Here is a 20,529-nt window from a genome sequence, read left to right as displayed (position 1 = left end):
AGCTCTCCTCAACAAAAAGAAAAGAGAAACAATTCATATAAAAATCAGAGAAGAGAGATGTACAACAAATAAGGCTCTAGACAATGAAATTACAACATTTAGTACACTTAGAAAAGTTGACATCATCCAACTTAAAAGCCATTTCCTCCACATCCTCCAACTCATTTTAAAATAAAGGGAAGACAATATAATTTCTTCTTAGGAAACAAAATCCAAAACCCAAAACCATGTGCTTGTGAAATTGGTGGTTTGTGTAAACATCAATTGGACATATAAAATGGGCAGTTCAATATATATATATAGAGAAGAATTTTGTAGTAATTAATGAAAACTTTACTATGAATTTTGCATTAAATTTCTTTAGGTCATACCAAACCCTAAGAACTCTTTAACTTTTTATGTGAATAAAATACTAAGAAAAATACTAAACTTTAGTACGTTATATAATATAATTTTTTATGAATTGAATTGGGATGTGATAGTTTAAAAAAATTTGTTTAGTATTGTAAATATTATAATAAATATTAAATGTGTCTGCATAGTATAATAATATACTTGAGAAACAAGTAGCCTCTTCAACCACACTGACCCATGTGTATATGTTGTTCATATGATTTACTAGATTATTAGATGTCGATAAATTTATATAGGGATTATTAGTGGGGATACGTGTTTCTCCTACATTATCAGTTTTTGTATTTTAATATTAATTTTGAAGTGTCATATTACAATATATCAAATAATGTTTTATTTTAAACAAAATATGGTTGTCGTGTAGTGGTTGAAAAATTTATCCAGTTTTGAATGTATTAAAAATAATAACTTTAAAACTTAAATAATATATAAACATGCATTTTAAATGGGTTTTAAAAAAAATTAGAAAAGATTTGACAAACTATTTATACTTCATGGACAACACCACTAAAATATAAATTTTATTACACTTGATTTTTCTATGAAGTGTAAATATTTTGTGAAATGTACAATTTTTTTTTTTGACAATTTTTCTTTTCAAAATTTTTAAATTAAAAATTTCAAAAAATATTTAAACATAAATATGAAAAATTGAAAAGAATAAAATTCAAATCGAAGATAACGTATATAAAAAAAATTAAACTAACAATATAAAAAAAAATAAAAGAGAGGAAGAAAAAAATGTACATAGTATTGTAAATATAATTATATATTATAAAGGGGCGTTTCCAAAAATAGCAAAAAAAATTTAAAATTAAAGTAAAGTATATAATTTCCCTACTATAAATGTAGATATTCAAAATTAAAGTAACATAAATAAAAAAAAATGAGAGGAAGAAAAAAATGTATATAGTATTGTAAATATAATTATATATTATAAATGGGCATTTGCAAAAATAGCAAAAAATTTTAAAATAATAGAATTCATGTCAGTATATTTTCTAAATTGTGAAAGTAGCAACTTAAAGTAGTGACATACACAAAAAAGAAACTAATGAAATAAGTAAGCATCACATACATTTCAACTACTTAAGATATATCTTGATTGATACGATTTTTCAAAGGGTCGATCCAAAAGACAATATCCTTCATGTGATTTATGACCACCAAACTCCAATGACTGCTAAATATATGTGTGAAAAAATAGAACTGCATATAAGACTAGTGTGATCAAAATTTGAATCCTCTATTTTACGTCATCCACATAGCCAAAATTTGGAAGGAAACAGTACAAGTTGATTATAATCTACTCCAAGTAATCTATCATTTAATAGTTGTGCACGTGATTCTTTATAACTTGAAAATGAGATGGATCCAACATCTAAGAACTTGTATAGACTCAGAGTTTTGTCTTTATCAATAAATTTGTATAGATACATACAATTGCAATGAAAAGACAATGAAAATAACGAAAATTTAAATGTAATTACTTAACAATATTTTTGTAATAACATTTCTTACATCATGTATGCATTGAGACAAGTAGTAGATATTGGGCGCATAGAACAAAAATCCCGCAGCACCTCAATCATTATGCAACATTTTCTTTGCACACCAAATACATCAACTGGTGTAGTGAATCGGATTGGTGACTCCGTAAGTTCAAGTTATCATAGTAAACATCGTAGGGCTACTAGAGCACTTTGAATAAGTGTCATTGAGATTGTGGTCATAACTTTAGTCAATTTCCCAAACTTCTTCTACCACAAAGATTAAAATTAGGGTTAGTATAAAATGTGACATGGAAATCATTCACAAGAAAATGCATTACCTTCTCATTGTCAATAATTACAAGACGTGACCATAATATGTGTGAACCTATTTTTTGGGACAAGTTGTTAATCCCTTTCTTCGTTGGTGTGTGAATTGCGCAATCACCAACCACGACGACGTCTACTGACACCTTAATATTGTCACCATCTAATTTCGATTCAAATATAGCCTTGACTCTAACAACATTATCTTTCATTTCGAATGCCAACAAACAAGGGGTTCTAACCTATTTAGATGTTTTTGTTAAATATGTATACATCTACGTAGATTAATTATCGAATCATGTTAAACCTTGGATTCATGAACTGTGGTCAAGACTAACCTTTATTTTCTTTAACCACACACCTGCTAGTTGCTCATCTTCCTTGCATATGTTCACCTTTAGGAAAAAAAGTTAATGGTAAGGACAGTAGACAAACAGAACATGTAACTTTAAAGATTAAGGGTTCATAAAAAATAAACCTTCTTTTCTTTATTCACTTCAGCCACATCATTTATGACTTTTTTTTTTATTTCGAATGAGTGGATAGATCTTCAAATTCATCCCTTTCATCCCTTCAACCAATGACGTTTCTTTTGAACCCATACCTTGTTTTTCTTTTAATTCTCCTAAATAATCATCACACTTTTTGTGTTTAATAGTTCTGCCTCTAACTTTTTAATTCTTTGGGTCATTCGGTCGCGTTCTTAAAAAAGTGTCTTGTACTTGTACTTGTCCTTGTCCTTCTCATTTGTTTTTGTTTGTCTTGGGGTATGGAAGTACTTTTTCTTTGTCACATACTTTCCCACTTCTCGAATTATTCCAAGTCGATCTTTACTACCCAAAGCTTTTGTTAGTATCCTGACCACCTGATAAATTTCTTTGCCTTTTGGGTTCTTAAGAGTTCAACCCAAAAAAGTGGAAAAAAAATATTACTTATTAGTTGTTTAATCATGCAACATTGAATGCATTATATGAAATTAGTACTATAAGATCGACAACTTCCTTTGTCTTTTTGTCAGAATCTGTCCCTTACGTTATGTACGAGCTTGTTTCAATTCTATGGACCGATCAATTGGATCCAACAAAGATGCTTTCTATTTAAAGTTCATACATGAAAAAATATTAAAAGTAAAAATGTATAAACTCGTATAATAAAATATAATAAGTCGTGACTTACCAACTCCTGTACAAGATTTTCGTACCCCTTTTTAGATGTTCGGTGATTGTACCTTTTTTTTTTTTTTGCTTCTCCTATTTTTGTTGACTATATTTCTTTACAAAAATTATATAAACTCCAATCAATTAGCATATCCAGCTAATAAAAAATAAATAAAGTTTAAAAAAGGATCTCGGTTGTCATATTTACTTTGAAATCTTCCTTTAATCGAGAAGCAACATATTCATTCCAGTATTCTTGTTCAATGAATGAGTAATCACTTGGCAAAGATTTTAATTTCTCTGGACCATCCTTAAATGACAATACATATGTTATTGTTATGAGATTCTTGACCGTAGAGATACTGATCTCAATGCATATGTTATAAAGACCATGTGACAAGGATACTGAACAAAGAGATTCTTGACTATAGACTAAATTCCGCAAAAGGAATATGCATAAGGCCGTGACCCGAAGAAATAAAGTTTAGATGGAGAAGATCCTTACTGGAAAGTCGTTTCGGAGAGGAGTATAAGACATCTCACGAGGAAATATGCAAAGGGGGAAAATGCGACACAAAAGGAAATGCTTAAGTTTGAGTTCCATCGCGAGAAGACAATCGACGTGACAAGAATAAACTGGAGAGAAAGGGGCATGTGTGAGATGTCGAGAGTTAGCCATTTAGCATAGTAATGCAAGAAGAAATGCCTATGCCTAAGGAAGGAGGTGAGAAAGTGTCTTGTTAAGATGACTTGACCACTCACTAAGAGAAAATAAATGTATGTTGCTTCCTAAGAAGATAAGAGGGTTAAACGATTAATGAGTTTGACTTTCCAAAGAGATAAGGTGTGCGTCTCGAGGGAATGTTCAATCACCACTGATGGTGAGCCTACGTGTTGAGTTTGGGTTGGCTACAAGGCGTGGCAAGTCGATAAGGAGACACGTGTAAAGCATTAAAGTGACCTTTAGATGTGGGAGGTCACTATAAAAAGAGCCAAAGGCAAAAAAGGAGAAGGGAGTTTTATTCAAAAGACTTAGACTTTCTTATGAAAGTGACAAGGAAAAGTTTGGAGTGCTGAACGATAGATGAGAAACCACTACGCGAGCAAAGGAATCCAACGGTAAAAAATTAAAGGAAAAGCTTGAGGCTAAGTATATTGTGAGTGATAAACCAATATTCAACGTGATTGCTAAACTTTTATTTATTGTCGATTCTTTTTTATGTTTGTTATGAGTTATGAATGAATGTGTGAATAGTTCATCCTAAACAAATGAGTATCTTTGTAACAATGTTTGTTTTTTTTCTAGTATCTCTCATAAGTAGAATATCCGTGAATCTTCCATCAATGGAAGAAATACTTTATGAATGACTTCCGTAACTAGTTAATGATGCGTTCATAAACTTGATACGTGGAAAGGTATTCAATTGATGAAAGTGTTCTTTCATTAATTGTTACTGCATAATATTTTTACCACTAAAATATTATGTAAGTAAAGTAGATTGTGAAGCTAACCATTCTGTTTACTTTTTGTATTAATTGTCTGATGAGAGAAGAAGCGATCTATCGGTAGACGCTGATTGGTGGAAAGTGAGTCCCAAAGGGAGAAAGATGGAATATAACAAGGCATTGGTGTAAATCTTAGGCAACTTTCGTGATACTGGTTAAGTGAGAACCCCAGGCCAGCAATGGGGGATTCCAAGGTCTTCGAATGGGCTTGTCGCAAAATGATTCCAACATATGGTATTATAGTGGTCGTTGTGGAAACGATATTGATGAGATGACGTTGATGGAGTGTAACTCCTAGGTCTAAGAATGTGAATGTGACGAGACGTTGTTAGATATTCCAAGTAACTCATTGTGATACTGGCAAGAGCGAATCTCAGGTTAGGTAAGGGAGATTCTTAGGTCTCCAAATAACCCTACGTTAATAATTATGGCACAATTGGTAGCTTGTTGAATAGTTATTTGAGTTGTGATGGTTACATAATTTGTATTAACAGTTCGTTGCATCGAACTTTATGTGTTATGACTTACTGTTTATTTTTTCGTGGATTTCTTGTGACTATTTCCCAAAAGGTTTTCTCAAATCCATTACTCACTAAATCTGTTTGACTTACATTTAAATTTCCCTTTCTAGGCTGCCAAGCATTGAAGCCAAGTGAAGAATGGATCTCAGGCATTATAGCCTAGTTAAGGAGAGAAGGCAGAGTTACTCTGTAGTCTTATACAACATGGCAGTCGTGTCACCTTATCTCATATCTAAGGAGTTGTTTGGTAAGTGCATGGCTTCTTTGCACAAATGACTTAACTCAGCAGTAAGGTGAGAGCAATAGTACCCAGGTAGGTAAGGCCAAGCCAAGGAAGCCAGAGAGCCAGCAAGCTGAGACAAGGAAGGAATAACCCTAAATGTGGTCCGCTAAGAGAGGCAGTTAGGTGATCGAGGTGAAGGACTAAGTTGTGCCTTTACACCTCGAGGTACCTACTACAACGAGTAGTGTTTAATGGTGCAGAGAGAAAAAGGTTATTGGGGACTGCCCTCGAGTTAGGATGTTGATGACTCGAGGGGAAAGGGATCTTGGATTCCTAAAGACCTTGACGCAAAGATCTGCACCTTGGAAGTGAGAGAGAATTAGGCACATTGCTACACAATGAGGTGAGCAACTCAGAAGTAATGTTGAAGAAGCTGAGCTAGGCAAAGGGGAGCCTGAAGATTATGTTTAAATCTTATTGCAAGGAAAAGTCTAAGTTTTGTTTGATCCTTGTAAAAGTGTTAAGTTAATAAAGAAAAGTTATGTACTTATTCTGCTGCATTATCTCGTGTCTGTCGTGTAAGTAGTTGAAAGGTATTGTTAAGCTAAGTATTAATGTCCTGACGATAAGGCTAAGTTAATGAAATTTACATTGAAGTTTTTCACTGTTTTGTTAAGGAAGCTTGGAGTTTTGATTGAAAAAGAGAAGTTATACCTCTTACTAGGCATTCAACATTTACTATGTGTTATGGTAAGCGTTGAGGGTCTAGGTGATACCTCCACTGGGTTGCGGTAAGCGACTTTTGGGTGGGACGTGACAATCGTCAATCTGGACTTGAATTGACAAAGGCATATTCCAGCATTCTGAATGGGACTCTTCTATCTCGGGTCAACTAAAAATCTACCCTACATATTCATATTGCATCTTAAATATTAATAGAAATGGAAATTTTAGAAAACTTGAAATGTCGATTTGGATTGTTACCTCAATCACTTCATAAATTTTGTCTTTTATCTCTTTCAGCACAGTAGGTCAATTGGAGTGTGTAATGGGAACGTGAAACCCATTTTTCACCTATTGGTAGACCCAATTCGTTACACAACCACCATTCTTCAACCTTCACTGCTGACAAGAGTTATTTGCTTCATTTATGTAGGACCACATTTTCTCTTTTGTTTACTGTTTTCCCCTCCTTCATCAGGTGACACAATTGTTGTACACTGGGGAAGACATATGTTCTCGATAACAACGATCTATCACTTTGTCTGTCTTCCCTTGAATTGAGTGACCCAAGTCCAATTGGATCTAATCTAGAAAAAAACTCCGAATAGAATTCAACAGTCTTCTCACATATTTGTGCTTTTGCAATACATTCTTCAGGTCGAGTTTTATTACGAACATAACTTTTCAACACTTTCATATATCGATCAAATAGGTACATCCACCACAAATATACAAATCGAAAAAGCTCTACTTCTCTCACAAGGTGAACGCCAAGATTAATCATAATTGTGAAAAACGAGGATGGAAAATACTTCTCAAAATTACATAAAGTCATAACTATATCTTCTTACAATGTATCAAGCTCTGATACCGATAAAATTTTAGCACAAATCACATTGAAGAAAAAATACAGTCTACTGATAGTGTATCTCACATTCTTTAGTAAGATTGAGCGGAGCGCAATTAAAAGCAGTTGCTACATTAAAATGTTACAGTCATGCGATTTAAGGCTAGTAAGTTTTAGGTCATCCAAAGAGAAAAAACTTCTAATATTTGATGAATATCCTTTTGAAACTTTTATTTCAAACAAAGTCTTATAAAATCAATACTTCTCTTATCTTGACAATGTATAGCATGTTGTAGGTATGTAAGTTCTATTACAAGTAAACATTGGTGTCAATTCTGGTATAATATTCATTTTAACTAGATCAAGCCTAGTATTCATCCCATCTTTACTTTTTCGTGGTATATCAAGCAATGTTCCTACTATATTCATGCACATACTCTTTTCAATATACATTACATCTAGACAATGTTGTACATGCAAAATTTTCCAATATGATAGTTCAAAAAAGTTCGATATTCTTTTCCAATGGTCATTGCCACACTTCTTCCTACATGAAAATATCATGTCTTTAAGTTTTAAGTAGATGGCCTCTCCCGATAAGGATTATGGAGGATTTTCATGCTTTTGATTACCATCAAATCTTTTTTTTTTTTTTTTTTTTGTATTTTGTATGGATGATGTCTTGGCATATATTTCCTGTGTCACATGTATAAATTTTTTTCCATGTTGTAGTTTTATTAAAGTAGTCTCCTCTCCACATGTTGGACAAGTCTTATATCCTTTGACACTACAATTGCATAAATTATCGTATGTAGAAAAATCATTGATAGCCCATAATAAGATAGCCCACAAAGTGAAATATTCTTCTTTGCATGCATAAAAACACTGAACCCCATCTTCCCACAAAATTTTTAGGCTGTTAATTAAAGGTGCTAAGTGGGTATTGATATCGTATCCTGGTTGCTTTGGACCTGATATTAACATTGTCAACACCAAGTACTTCCTTCTCATGCACAACCATGGTAGATGAGTGGGACTTAAGAGATAAGATGTAGTGAGAGGAGTGCAACCAGCCAAGGTTATGAAAAAACTTACTGATCATGGTTATATTAGATGGACAGAAATATATCTATAGTGAGAGGAGTGCAACTACGTGACTTTAGTGGAATGACTCGTTAGTTAACAAATGTTGATTAGCTCAGTTTAAAAGGATTTAGTCAGTTAATCTCAAATCATTGGAGCCCATGATCTATAGGTCCATTAGGTTCCCCTACTAGCTCATATGGAATTAACTTAGAACAATATGTTGGAATAACTCGAATTGTTCGACTTAGGTAAAGAGAGAGAAACCGACAAGTATATGTGATATAATCGTCGATTATAGCTTTGAAAAAGAGATTTATATTTAAACATGATTTAAATATTAAAAATATGAATACCTATTCATATTTGGAAGCTCGAAATTGATGGAAATGGTCAAAGTTATAAAAAGTCAAAATGTTGACTTTTGACATTGAAAAGTCCAATTTTGATAGGTTTTATATTCAAATATGATTTGAATTTCAGAAAAAGGAATGTGAATTCATGCTCAGGAGATCGAAATTAGTCAAGATGAAAAAATTTATAAAAAGTAAAAATGTTGACTTTTAACTTGAAAAAAGCAAACTTTGACTTTGATTTTAAAGTTGAAATGACCATATTGCCCTTGGACTAAGTTAGTGAAAAATCCAACATTTTATTGGATAATCTCACTAAAACTTAGTGGGATAGGTAGCTACATGAGATGTAAACACCTTGCCCACTAAGTTCCACTAATAGTTTGTGGAATAATAGGTGTTGAGATTTAATAAAATAATTACATGCAATTTTGCATGTAATTAGTTGAGTATTATCAAACACCGATAATACAAATGGGTACGAATCATTTAAAGGGTATTTTTCAAAAAATTCTCAACCTTATTTTTCCACCTCAAAATTTCATTTCTCTCTCACATTCCTTCACCTAATCGGGTCTTACAACCCAGTTATAAGTTCATAGAATTTTTTTATCAACACTAGTGGTCGTCTCTGGTTTGAGTTCGTGAGGAGATATCGAGGATTTTGGAAAGTTTCAAAGATACATTTTCGATTAACCCTATTTCTGTTTAATTATGGTAGTTTATGCATGTTAATCTTTAAATTAGTTTAAATGCAATTAGGGTAGTTTTGTTGCACATATTTCATATTCCATCATTAGTGTCTTAACGCTTGAATAAAAAAAAAAGAGATTAGTGAATTTCAGAGGATATCACGCAAGAGCTACGCAAGAAAAGCCCGTCTGGCAAAAACAAATGCTAGACGAGAAGCTTCATCATTATGCAAGGATGGTTCACTAAAAGACAAAAATGGTAGTTGAAGATGATGTGACTTGACAATAGCGACTTGCAATGCTGAATGATAAAAAAGTATAGAAGTTTCCTGCCGAAAGTTGCTGATATATATTACATGTTGTTCATATTGTACAATGGTCAAAGCCCTACATTCTTTAATATATATTACATATTCATATCTCTTCAATCCATTCATATCTTTACTGTTCATCTATCAATGTATTATTTGTAGTTTAGTCTTGTGATAAGTTCTTGATAACGTGCTTTACTTATAACTCTTATCGCGTTAGTTGAGCTATTTTTATCACCTGTCCAATGTTTATCACCAACTACCCGAGAGGGCAAGTAGCAAGGATATGACTAACGCGCGTCAAGAGGAGCTTGGAGAAAAACTCCACCTTTGGCGAGATAACTTTCATCATTTGTATCCTGAAAGGAGGACAAGTGTGGGCAATAGGTGCCGAGAGGTTATTACCCTTAATTACGAAGCTCTATACGTTGTATAAGTGAATCTTTCTAGATATATCTCACCTAACTAGGTTGAGTCATTTGTACCTCGAAAGAAGGACAAGTGTGGCATATAAAGACTCTAAGAGGAGCTCGCCTTAATCATAGACTAGTTATGAGAGCCATATAACATCAAGACTTTCATGGTTTAATCGCCTAATCATGCATAGATATTCTTTCACCCATTCTTCATATAAGTTAGTTCGCATCTCCATTTTGCATCCATCTAATTCTCCTTTACAAAATCTCTAGGGTACATAATTAGTTTAGTTTCGCTTACATTCATTTATTCATTAATCGTTATTCTTTTATACCACCTAATTGATGAGTAAATCCTAAAACTAACTTTTGATATCAATTCCCTGTGTTCGACTCTGGATCATCCAGATAGACCTATTGTTTCGCTTATACTTGAACAAGCAATAGGAAAACTTGTACACGACAAGGACTTAGCTTTAATATGATGAATAGAGACATTGAGAGCATGTTGCATGCAATGATCATGTCTAAACACATAATGAAGGGATTCATAAGGAGCATTTTGATGCAATGATCTTGAATCATGACACATTATGAAGAATAAGAAATAGTTTACCACACAAGTCAAGTCTCAATAAACACATCGGGTCCAGCTAAAAATGGTTACACTTGCATATTACAGATTTTAGAAAACCTCATCCTCCTGCAAGAATTTGTTACTCTATTCTAACATTCGTATTGATCATCGCACTTAATTTTTTATCAAATGATTTAAAAAATAAAAATCCCAAGACCTATGTTAAAAAAGAGCAAAAGAACTACTTGTTACCAACTAGCATGATCCAGCTTGCTCTTATTAAATCAATCTCAAAATTTTACCTTCTTAGTTATCGATTTTATTTCTTTTTCAAATTTCTAGATCTAATCAAATCACATCATTATAAATGTGGAAGCTTGTAAGTCTAAATGTATTGTGTATTAACGATAAATGTTGTTAATGAATTGATATGATTGCCACTAGATAGGTAGCACTATTGGTTTCTATTTGGTTTTTTATGTAGATGTTATATTTCTTTAGTAACCATAGAATCTGTTTTCTCTATGTTGTTTTTTTTTCAGATTGTGTGAAACATGACTTCGGCATGAATGAGAAAATAGAGAAGAATTTTACAGAGTTATTGTCTGGGGAACTGAAAGTGAGAGAAACTGAAGTTTTGGAGAATCATCGGCGTGCCAAAATATCTCTACTAGAAGCAAAGAAGATGACATCTCAATATCACAAAGAAGCAACAAGTGCAACATGGAAAACATGTGAAGCAGCAAGGGAAAGAGCTGAAGCTACATTAGCTTCACAAAAGAGGCTAAAAGCATTATGAAAAACTAGGGCTTGCCAAAGAGGATATAGAGACAACATTGTTACATCAAGCATTTGTGAATATTGACACCGAGTCTAAAACTCCGTTGTCAAGTTCTTCAACTGAAAATAAAAAAGATGAAACAAAAGTAGAAGCATATAAATACATTTTGGTCAACCTTCTTCTTCCTCTTGAGCCCTTTAATGGGTCCCATTCGAAACTCAAAAAAGAAGCAAACGGATGGCAAAAAAAACTAACTTCAGGAAAAGATGCCAGTGAGCGACGAACGAAAAAAAACATAACCTGAGGACTGATTGACGACAGGTGAGGAGTGTCGATGAAGGATGGCGGGCTAGGACTATCGGTGATAGACGAAATTTGGAGATGGTCAACGGCGTTTGGAGAGGTTGAGGGTGGATGTTAGAATCGTGAAGGGTTTGCGTGAAGGGTGGTCGACGGCGTATGATTTGGAATTTTGAAGGGTTTGCATGATTTGTTTTAATAAATTATTTAATGTTTTTACCTTTTATGACAACAAATAACTGTCACAGAAAAGTGGAATCCAAAAACATCGTTCTTTTCCGTCAAAAACACGAATTTTGACATTTTATGACTTTTTTTCTTCTCTTTTTCCAATTTGGGTTGTAGTGAGGTGACATATGTCTTATTAGTATGTTAGCATGAACCAAATTAGTATTCCATGTAATTTATATTTCACAAAGTTTATGCACGATTTATGTCATGAATTGTTATTTTTTGCAATTAATTTTCATGAAATATTATTATCACTTTTTAATGAAGTTTGGCTAGTACAACATTATTTTTTCATATTACTAAGCTTGTTGATAGCATGAAAATATGCAAATTTATTATTTAGAAAGCTTGTATAATTTGCAAGATATTTGAGATATTGTATATGCTACAAAGTATGTGATATTTTATAGGGCATGAGGACTTATACCCCAAGTTGTCCCTAATAAGTGGTATAAGACTTGTGTCCCTAGTTTATCTATGTTGGTATAGTTCTCAGGTGTCGAACAAAGGTGTAGTGGAATGTTGTAAGCAGTCATGGTTTGATCTATGGTTGAACTTTATTGAATAGGCAATATATTATGATGAAATTGTCTTAGGTAAGAGTTCAATGGATAGTTGCAGAAGGGATTCATGAATTTTATATAGGAAACACTATATAAGAAACACATTAAAAAATGTTTTAAAAAATATTCATAGCTTCATAGATTAATTAATTTAATACGTATTGCAATTGTCCACTACAAGTTTTCATGTTTTGAAATTGATCCATAATAAGTTAACTTATCCAATAAATCTTTCTCAATATAAGCTATAAGACAATCAGTCATCCATTAATCTTCCATTCGATTATGCAGTTGAGCCTTCACAATATTCATAGCATAAAATGTTCTCTCTACAGTAGTTGTTGCAACAAGACGTAAAATCAAAATGCCAAGGTAAGTAACCGATAAACTAATAGTAAACCTTATCTTCTTTCGCAATGACCATTTTTACTGTAATATCACCTATTTTTTTTTCGTTCAACAAACACTAAACATATATTAATAATGTAATTTTGAAGTTAATCGACCTCAAGGATAAAGAGTCCAATAGTTACGTTGAAGAGTCCACTACAAGAAATCTGGCCTTTAATGTCGGTTTAAAACCGACATTAAAGGCCTTTAATGTCACTTGACGACCGACATCTTTGCGAGCGTTATTAAAGGGCTTTAATGTCGGTTGGGCTTTAATGTCGGTTTATAATCGACATTAAAGATGTCTTTAATGTCGGTTATAAACCGACATTAAAGGCCTTCAATGTCGGTTATAAACCGACATCTTTGAAGGTATTATTGAAGGCCTTTAATGTCGGTTCATCTTTAATGTCGGTGGATAACCGACATTAAATATGTCTTTAATGTCGCTTATGATACATCTTTAATGTCGTTTTTCCACCGACATTAAAGATGTCTTTAATTTTTTTTAACCGACATTAAAGCTGCCTTTAATGTCATTTTGAAACCAACATTAACGATGTCTTTAATGTCGTTTTTTCAAATTTATTTTTATTAAATCCTTTCATTATTGTCCATTTTGTATGACACCAAATAGTTAAAAATGAAATCTTTTACTTGTACATATACATAATGAAATCTTAATAATGTGTACATTTATATACAATTTGGCTCCAAACACAAAGAAATTATGAAGCTTAATTATTACACTGCAACTAATAGTAAACTAGAACGCTTCACAAATGACCAACTTCAAGATCTTGTCACAAAGATGAGGGTCTAGCTAATTGTACTCACTTGCAACCATTTCTTCTATTGCAGTCATTTGTTTAGTGATAGCTCCCTGTAAAAGACATCAAGATGGTTCAATTAAATAACAATGTTATGACCTAGTTGCTAGTAGAAGTATTCACATTTGATTACTAATTAATAAAGTAAAGGGTTGGTTACCAAACATAACTTTTATTGCGCAATGCGGAAGGGTCTTTAAACAACAAAGAGCAAATTTTATGGGGAAAAGGAAAGAAACCAACAAAGAGCAAATTTTATGACCTTCAAACAAAACCAAAAATTATTAGAACATAGGAAAATCAATTAGATAACCTTGAGAGTAGTTTCTTCTTTCCACATCTCAATTCCCTTAAAGAAAGACATGGAGGAAGTCGTTGTGAATCAAACAACCAAAAAAAGACCCCATATAACTATGCATAAGTCTGGAGCTAGGAAAAGAAAAAAGAAAGAAAAACACCAATAGTGATTCCAAGCATGAACATGGGTTGAAACAACAATGCTATATCATGATCTATAATTTGCACATCCTTCGTCGGATGAGCCACCCTTAAATTGTACCAAACCGATGATGTAGAAGCTCCCATTATCATACGTACAACAAAACAAACACATCCCATTAATTATAAAATTTTTCTTCAATTCAAAGAAAAATTATTTGAGGGATTTTAGATTTTAAAGAGCAAGCAATACATTTCAAAAATACAATCCATTAGACAAAAGTCTTTCAAGAGAATACAAATTGCATTGTTGAACCAAGAGAAACAAAGTTCGAAAAGAGTATAAAGATCTATATACACCAAAAACTATTTCCTTGAGTTTTAAAGAGTGGTTGCATGCATTAATCTCTATTAGCTTGAATTAATCAGCTTGTGTATGAGACAAGAAATGGCATGTATATGGTGATGGAAAGGACAAGCCCAATAAAGTAGAGAAACATACAACATAAAGTGAGGTGTAGTAAAGCACAGTAAACCACAAACAAAGATTCAAGAGAGGCACATATGATTGCATGGAATAACAAGGAACAAGGAAGAAGCTATTTTTTCATTTATGATGTTACCTGAAGGACGTATCTGTTCCATGTACAATTGGGTCCAGTCTTTCCATAAGGGCATTGAAGCACATATGATTCCATGGAATAACAAACTCTTGTATTGTTAACCAGAATGCTTCCAAGTTCTTTAGAAAGATTAAGAAACTCTTCCAACAATGCATAAGTCTGGAATTTCTGGATGAATCTTTCGAGTCCTTGATATCATAACTCTGATTTTGATCCTTGTTGTCGAATTCCATTCCCTGAAATATCATCCTTGAGGACCGATACTTACTCCCGAAAGTTGTGCCAAATCCCCATCTAAGTCCTAATCCAACGCCACACCCACCACCTACAGAAAAGGATTACAAAATAAATAAGCAAAGCTCAATGAGATGAATGTCTTTAAGGAAAATAGTTGGTATGAGTGTTCTAGTTGGTTACCCACGCCAAGGCCCAAGAAGTTCAAAGGCATTCCTGTAAAAGAAACATCTTTATTCAGGTGAGGCATGTAATGGCAGATAAAACTATATCTTCCATGTTAAAGAATAATGTGTCTGGAAAATTTAAAGGGAGACAATGGAATGCACAACTGGATCTAAGAAGTCAAATGCAGAACCATAACTTCCATGGCTACTCTACAGAAATTAAAACCCAGTTCTAATGCAGAAGAAATCTTAACCGATCATTGGAAACGTAGTCTTCTATATAGCAATGTGGGAACTAGATAGTATTATGTAAATTTTCTTTTATATCCATGAGTGTCTAAACCAGCTTAAACAAAATATTGAAACAAGAGTTGCAACAGAAGCACAGAACTTGTTTCTATCCCGTCAAGATTCTTGCCTAGGTATCCAAGGCAGCTTACACGCTTTCAATTAATCTGCGGAAGTGTTCGAATCCTTCCAACTTCTGATGTTAAAAAAACTCATAGGTCATCATGGGGTTGGCTTAGTTGTCAATAAGAACCCTGCGTTAAACTCAAAAACTATTAATCCTTCAATAGCCAAGACAAGATACTCTACAACTACTGATGTACAAGCTCTCATTGAACAAGACAAAAACCCAACAGGTATATATACTTCTTTTAGTGCAAATTTAACGATAGATTTCACACACATTGATACAAACATAAATCAATGGTGTCGATATATCAGCAGTAACAAATTCATAAGCATGAGTTTACAAGTACAGTATAGTTATAACTTGTAGCCTTACATTTCATTGTTCTGCCCCTACCAATCACAAAGCAACTCCACCATCTTCACCACTTTTACCAAAATAAAAGGCTCAATTTTAATCCAAGTAAATAACTTGTTAACTTGGTATATCTCGGACCAGCCAGTCATTACATTGCCAAGCACCAACTATAGCTTAACAAGAACATGACAAATCATTTTCAAAAGACAAACTAATCATCAAACCCAAACCCCCTTTCTGATATGTGTTGCTTACATAAATCTTTCCCAATTCACAGCCTATATTTCTTCTAGTGTTCACAGCCTAAATAGATGAATAGAAAGTATACTGAAATAGAACGAACCTCCTATGTATCTCTTTGATACTTCCATGATCTCTTTAAGCAATTAAACCATAGTGAGCTCAAAGTCAAGTAACAAAAACAATGAGTGTCATTAGATTCACGTTGTAGATACCTTTTTCTCTCGAAGACATCCCCAAGCCCCAGCAATCAAGCCATTGAGTTTGCTTCCAGCTATTTTATAAAGCCCCTGGACCACTCACTTACTATAAAACCAAAATCGAAAAAGGAAAAGTCATTTTTATGAGTTCCACCACAACAAAAGGAAGAGAGGGAGAATCTCTTTTTTTTTTTCAGTAGAATGACTTTTCTCTAATGAAAAAGATGAGTACGAAATTGTATTAGCTTAAGTCTGTGACAAGTCTTCAAACTCTCCATGAAGATTTCTACTCATGAAACATGACAAGAAAACATATTTTATAGCTCACAGTTTCGTAAATACATCTCAAAATAAAGTTAAACTTTAATGACAACCATGGAGACCCAATAGCTGCCACATTAGTAAATATGAAAATCTAGTGAAGATCTCTCAGATATTTTTTCAAACACCTTAACTACAACAAAAAGATTATACTAAGTTATGAAAAGTACTTTAAAATAAACAATCGTCAAAATAAAACTAGCTCATGAAAATTTCTCATCAAAACTTTAAGATAAGAGAGTTTTTTGCTATAGTAAGAACTAACAAAAATAGCTACAAAACTAAGTTTAAGGTCAAGTCTTTAAACATTACAACAATTAACTCCATCAAATTAACAAAATAAATTAAAGTCACCAAGTAAACCAAACAAATTAAAGACTTCACTTACATAACAACCAACATAGTTATTACTTCATTTACACGGAGAAGTAAAAAGCCTTTAGAAACCTGAAACTTGTTTACATTAGAGAGTTCATCAAGATATGCTAGAAAGGAATCAACCAAAGTAGCCTACAAACCCAAGAAAAGAATCTGAAAATTAACAAACAAGATAAATGACAATATCTAAGAAGCATTCAAAACAAGAAGCACCATACCAAGTCGAAAAGCCTAATGAAAGTATAAGAAATAAGTCATCATCATCCATACCAGATTTATATGCAAACAAAATAACTTTTTGTTTTACGATATTGTATCATTATTAAACCACCTTCTTCTTAGTATTATTATTATGTGAGCTAGAGTTAATAACCTAAAATTAAAGACATGACTTAAACGTCTATATTGTGTTGAAATCTATAAGTTTATGGGGCAAATATACATACATTATATAATAATAATAATCATTTAATTAATCTAGAGAAGAACATGACCAAATCTGATAATCCATTTACCAAAACCCAAATGATTAAGATTCATATTAGCTAAGCTAAAGCCCAAAAGAGAATAATATATACATATATACAACAAAACTGAGAAGTTTCCAAGGTACCAAAAAGAACATTTTTTAATAAAATATATAAAAGCACAGAAAAAGATAGTGAGAATTATTATATGAAATCAAGATCTAAGATATTAGCTGTAATTTGTTTGTTCTCTCTCTACTGGGAACAAGAAACAACAAACCACATTTCGCAAACACACTCATTATTTAACTCTACAATTTTGTGTGTTCTAAAATGGGAATCTACAAAAAGCTTCCACTTGTACTTTAATAATTATTATACATTTTGTACTTTGTGAAATTAGCTCCCCACTCTTAAATCTCACTCCCACTACCTTTTCTCTTGATGTGTGTGTGTGTATATATATAAAAATATAGTGAAGTTGAAAGGCACAGTCAAAAAATTGTCTCCAAATACGAAATTGAATGGCTATCATCAGAATCTTAAAATATGGATCTCCATGAAATTAGCCCAACAGTGAGCCTACAGTCCAATCCACACACACACATATGTGTGTCAAAATTTTACTTTTAGTCCTTTTTCAATTAATGTAAATCATCTTCTTCATGGAAAATTGTTTCTGGCTAATTTGAAATGATTAAAGAGAATCAAGAGTTATACACACTAGAAACACACCTCCTAAACAAAAGGATAACAACCCAGTACTCTTAAACAACCACTTGACAACTTCTCGACTCCATGAAATAAAGCAAAAGAAGAACTTACTACTATATGATCAAAATACACTATGCTACCCCTGTCGTTGATTAAGCCTTGCTGCGGCTGCCACCGACGCTGGAGTTCCATCAGGAAGCATCACAGACTGAAAAGAAAATATATATATATATATATTAATGAACATTTTATCAAAAAAAAAACAACAATTCATCATCCAAAAGAATGTAACTGATACTAGAAATAAATTCGAAAATACTTTAAAGATCTATTACAGATACCTATTGAACCTTTCGGATGACAGCTAATCGGCGCTCTTGCAACATATCTAGCCACAAGCAGACTAGATTTGAGCCTGTGAGACAGATGCGAACGTGCAACGATGGTGGTGAGGGCTGGACACGAACGTGGTCGAAGAAAAGGACTACAGATCGTGGTGGCAAGCACAAAAACGATCGAAGAAAGGGAAGAGTGACAATAGTGGAGGCGGACACGGGATGGGCACGAGGGACGACTGTGGTGGTGGCGGTGGCGACTGTTCGGAGAAGAAAGGGAACACTATGAGATGAGAATGAGAAGAGAAGAAGAAATTGGAAGGAAGAAATTGTGTGGGTGATTTAGAAAGAGTAAAGTAAGAGAGAGAAATAGTTAATTTTTATTACAAATAAAAAAAATAAAAATAAAATTAAAAAGGATTTTTAATGTTGCTTTTCAAAAGGAGGATAAAGCTCCCTCTTTAATGTCGGTTTAAAACCGACATTAAAGCTGCCTCTTTAATGTCGATTTAAAACCGACATTAAACATCCGCTTTTTAAAAAGCGACATTAAAGCTCATTTTTCATTTTTTCCAACCGACATTAAAGGCTAGATTTCTTCTAGTGGTCTCTTGGATAAAACTGAGCAAGTCGACTAAATTTTCATCTATAAATAGCAGCAAATGAATTAATCAAATTCAAACAGATCACACAAAGAAGTAATTCAGTACTTGTTTCAGTAAAATGGTTACCCAACTCATGAAGTTGCATGTCAATGATAACATAGAAGACTTTAACACGATAATGATGCAAATTTTTAATTGGTTGAGATTTTTGGCTTTGTCCTCCTCAAACTAAAAACATCACATCTATTTTAAGAACTTCAATGTCATGACTATTGTAGAAACTATAAATCCTTTCCAATAATGAATCCTAATCGGACTCCCTTGTTGATTGCAACCTTCCTTTGCAAAAGTTGACAAATAATTGAATTCACAATATCTTGATCTTTTCTTTTCAATGCTTGAGACAAGTCATTTGTGATTTTCAAGATATTTTTCATGAGATGTATATTTAAAACAAAGTCAAATGACAAGATTAAATTGATCATTAGAATCTTTCTTCATATTTTTGTTGTGAATTCGATTGATTCACTGTGAACAATTGTCTCAAGCACATCTTCAACATTGTAAGTAAATACATTTAAAGTGTTGTAATGAGATCCTCATCGGGTATCTCCTGTTTTTTTAATCATTGTCTCTTGATTTTATCGACTATTTGACATTTCACCATTATTTAAAGATTCGAAAATTTTCATGTTATGTTTCTCTCGTATAATATCTCGATGTTTCATTGATGCTCCAATAACATTTACTATATTTGTAGCAAAAGAGAAGGCAAGAAATTTTCACATGATTTTTTTTTTTTTTGCAGCATTTAATGGGAAGCTAATTAAAGTTGGTAAGAAAATAATGAATATAAAAAGCATATTCATTTTCTTTCAAAAGAAGTGCTTTCAAGTCATTGAACTCATTTTGCATATTACTTGCTCCATCATATCATTGTCCTCGAAAATTAGCAATACTTGACCCATGTTAAGGAAAAAAAACCATCAATAGCTTCCTTAAGTCATTAGACACTCGTATTATTGACATGGAAGATTCCAACAAATCGTTCAATCACATAACATTTATCCACATTTCGTAATACAACTAATAGTTGCTCCTATGAAGATATATCTTTTGATTCGTCTATTAAGATAGATAAAATTATTTGTCACTCATATCTCTTATAACTATATAAAATATTTCTATTGCAAAAGCAATTCACTATATCTTTTTTAATATCAGGTGCAATTAATTTCAAATTATTTTGAGCATCTTTCAAAGTGACAACTTTAATATATTTGTTATGGTTGCATAATCA

At 32.7% G+C, this 20,529-nt stretch overlaps 1 protein-coding gene across 4 annotated transcripts; it reads right to left on the bottom strand.

The window, feature by feature from the left end:
* Window positions 1–13,542: 13,542 nt before the first annotated feature.
* On the bottom strand, window positions 13,543–17,241 carry LOC127150830 (uncharacterized). Of its 4 annotated transcripts, none has more exons than XR_007823432.1 (6): window positions 17,119–17,241; window positions 16,425–16,515; window positions 15,589–15,739; window positions 15,214–15,246; window positions 14,797–15,121; window positions 13,543–13,788 (listed from the first exon to the last, which is right to left on the bottom strand). XR_007823432.1 is itself a non-coding variant. In XM_051089521.1 (6 exons), the coding sequence occupies exons 4-6, from the start codon at window positions 15,242–15,244 to the stop codon at window positions 13,767–13,769; spliced, it is 378 nt and encodes a 125-aa protein (XP_050945478.1). In that variant the 5' UTR covers window positions 15,245–15,246; window positions 15,638–15,739; window positions 16,425–16,515; window positions 17,119–17,241; the 3' UTR covers window positions 13,543–13,766. The 4 variants fall into 4 exon arrangements, 2 of the variants coding, with proteins under 2 accessions (XP_050945478.1, XP_050945475.1); XR_007823433.1 differs by having other exon boundaries at window positions 15,218–15,246; XM_051089521.1 differs by having other exon boundaries at window positions 15,638–15,739.
* Between the last annotated feature and the right edge of the window lie 3,288 nt (window positions 17,242–20,529).

Source organism: Cucumis melo, chromosome 1 (genome assembly GCF_025177605.1).
Source record: "Cucumis melo cultivar AY chromosome 1, USDA_Cmelo_AY_1.0, whole genome shotgun sequence".
Classification (NCBI taxonomy): domain Eukaryota; kingdom Viridiplantae; phylum Streptophyta; class Magnoliopsida; order Cucurbitales; family Cucurbitaceae; genus Cucumis; species Cucumis melo.
This window is presented reverse-complemented; position numbering and strand designations above follow the sequence as displayed.

Bases quoted from the DNA above. Each gene is read 5' to 3' on its own strand.
- LOC127150830 (XM_051089518.1), bottom strand. The intron at 15,122-15,213 runs GTAACCAACTAG...CCTTTTCTGTAG, and splicing joins CTTCTTGGGCCTTGGCGTGG to GTGGTGGGTGTGGCGTTGGA. The intron at 13,789-14,796 runs GTAACATCATAA...TGTCTTTTACAG, and splicing joins GGAACAGATACGTCCTTCAG to GGAGCTATCACTAAACAAAT.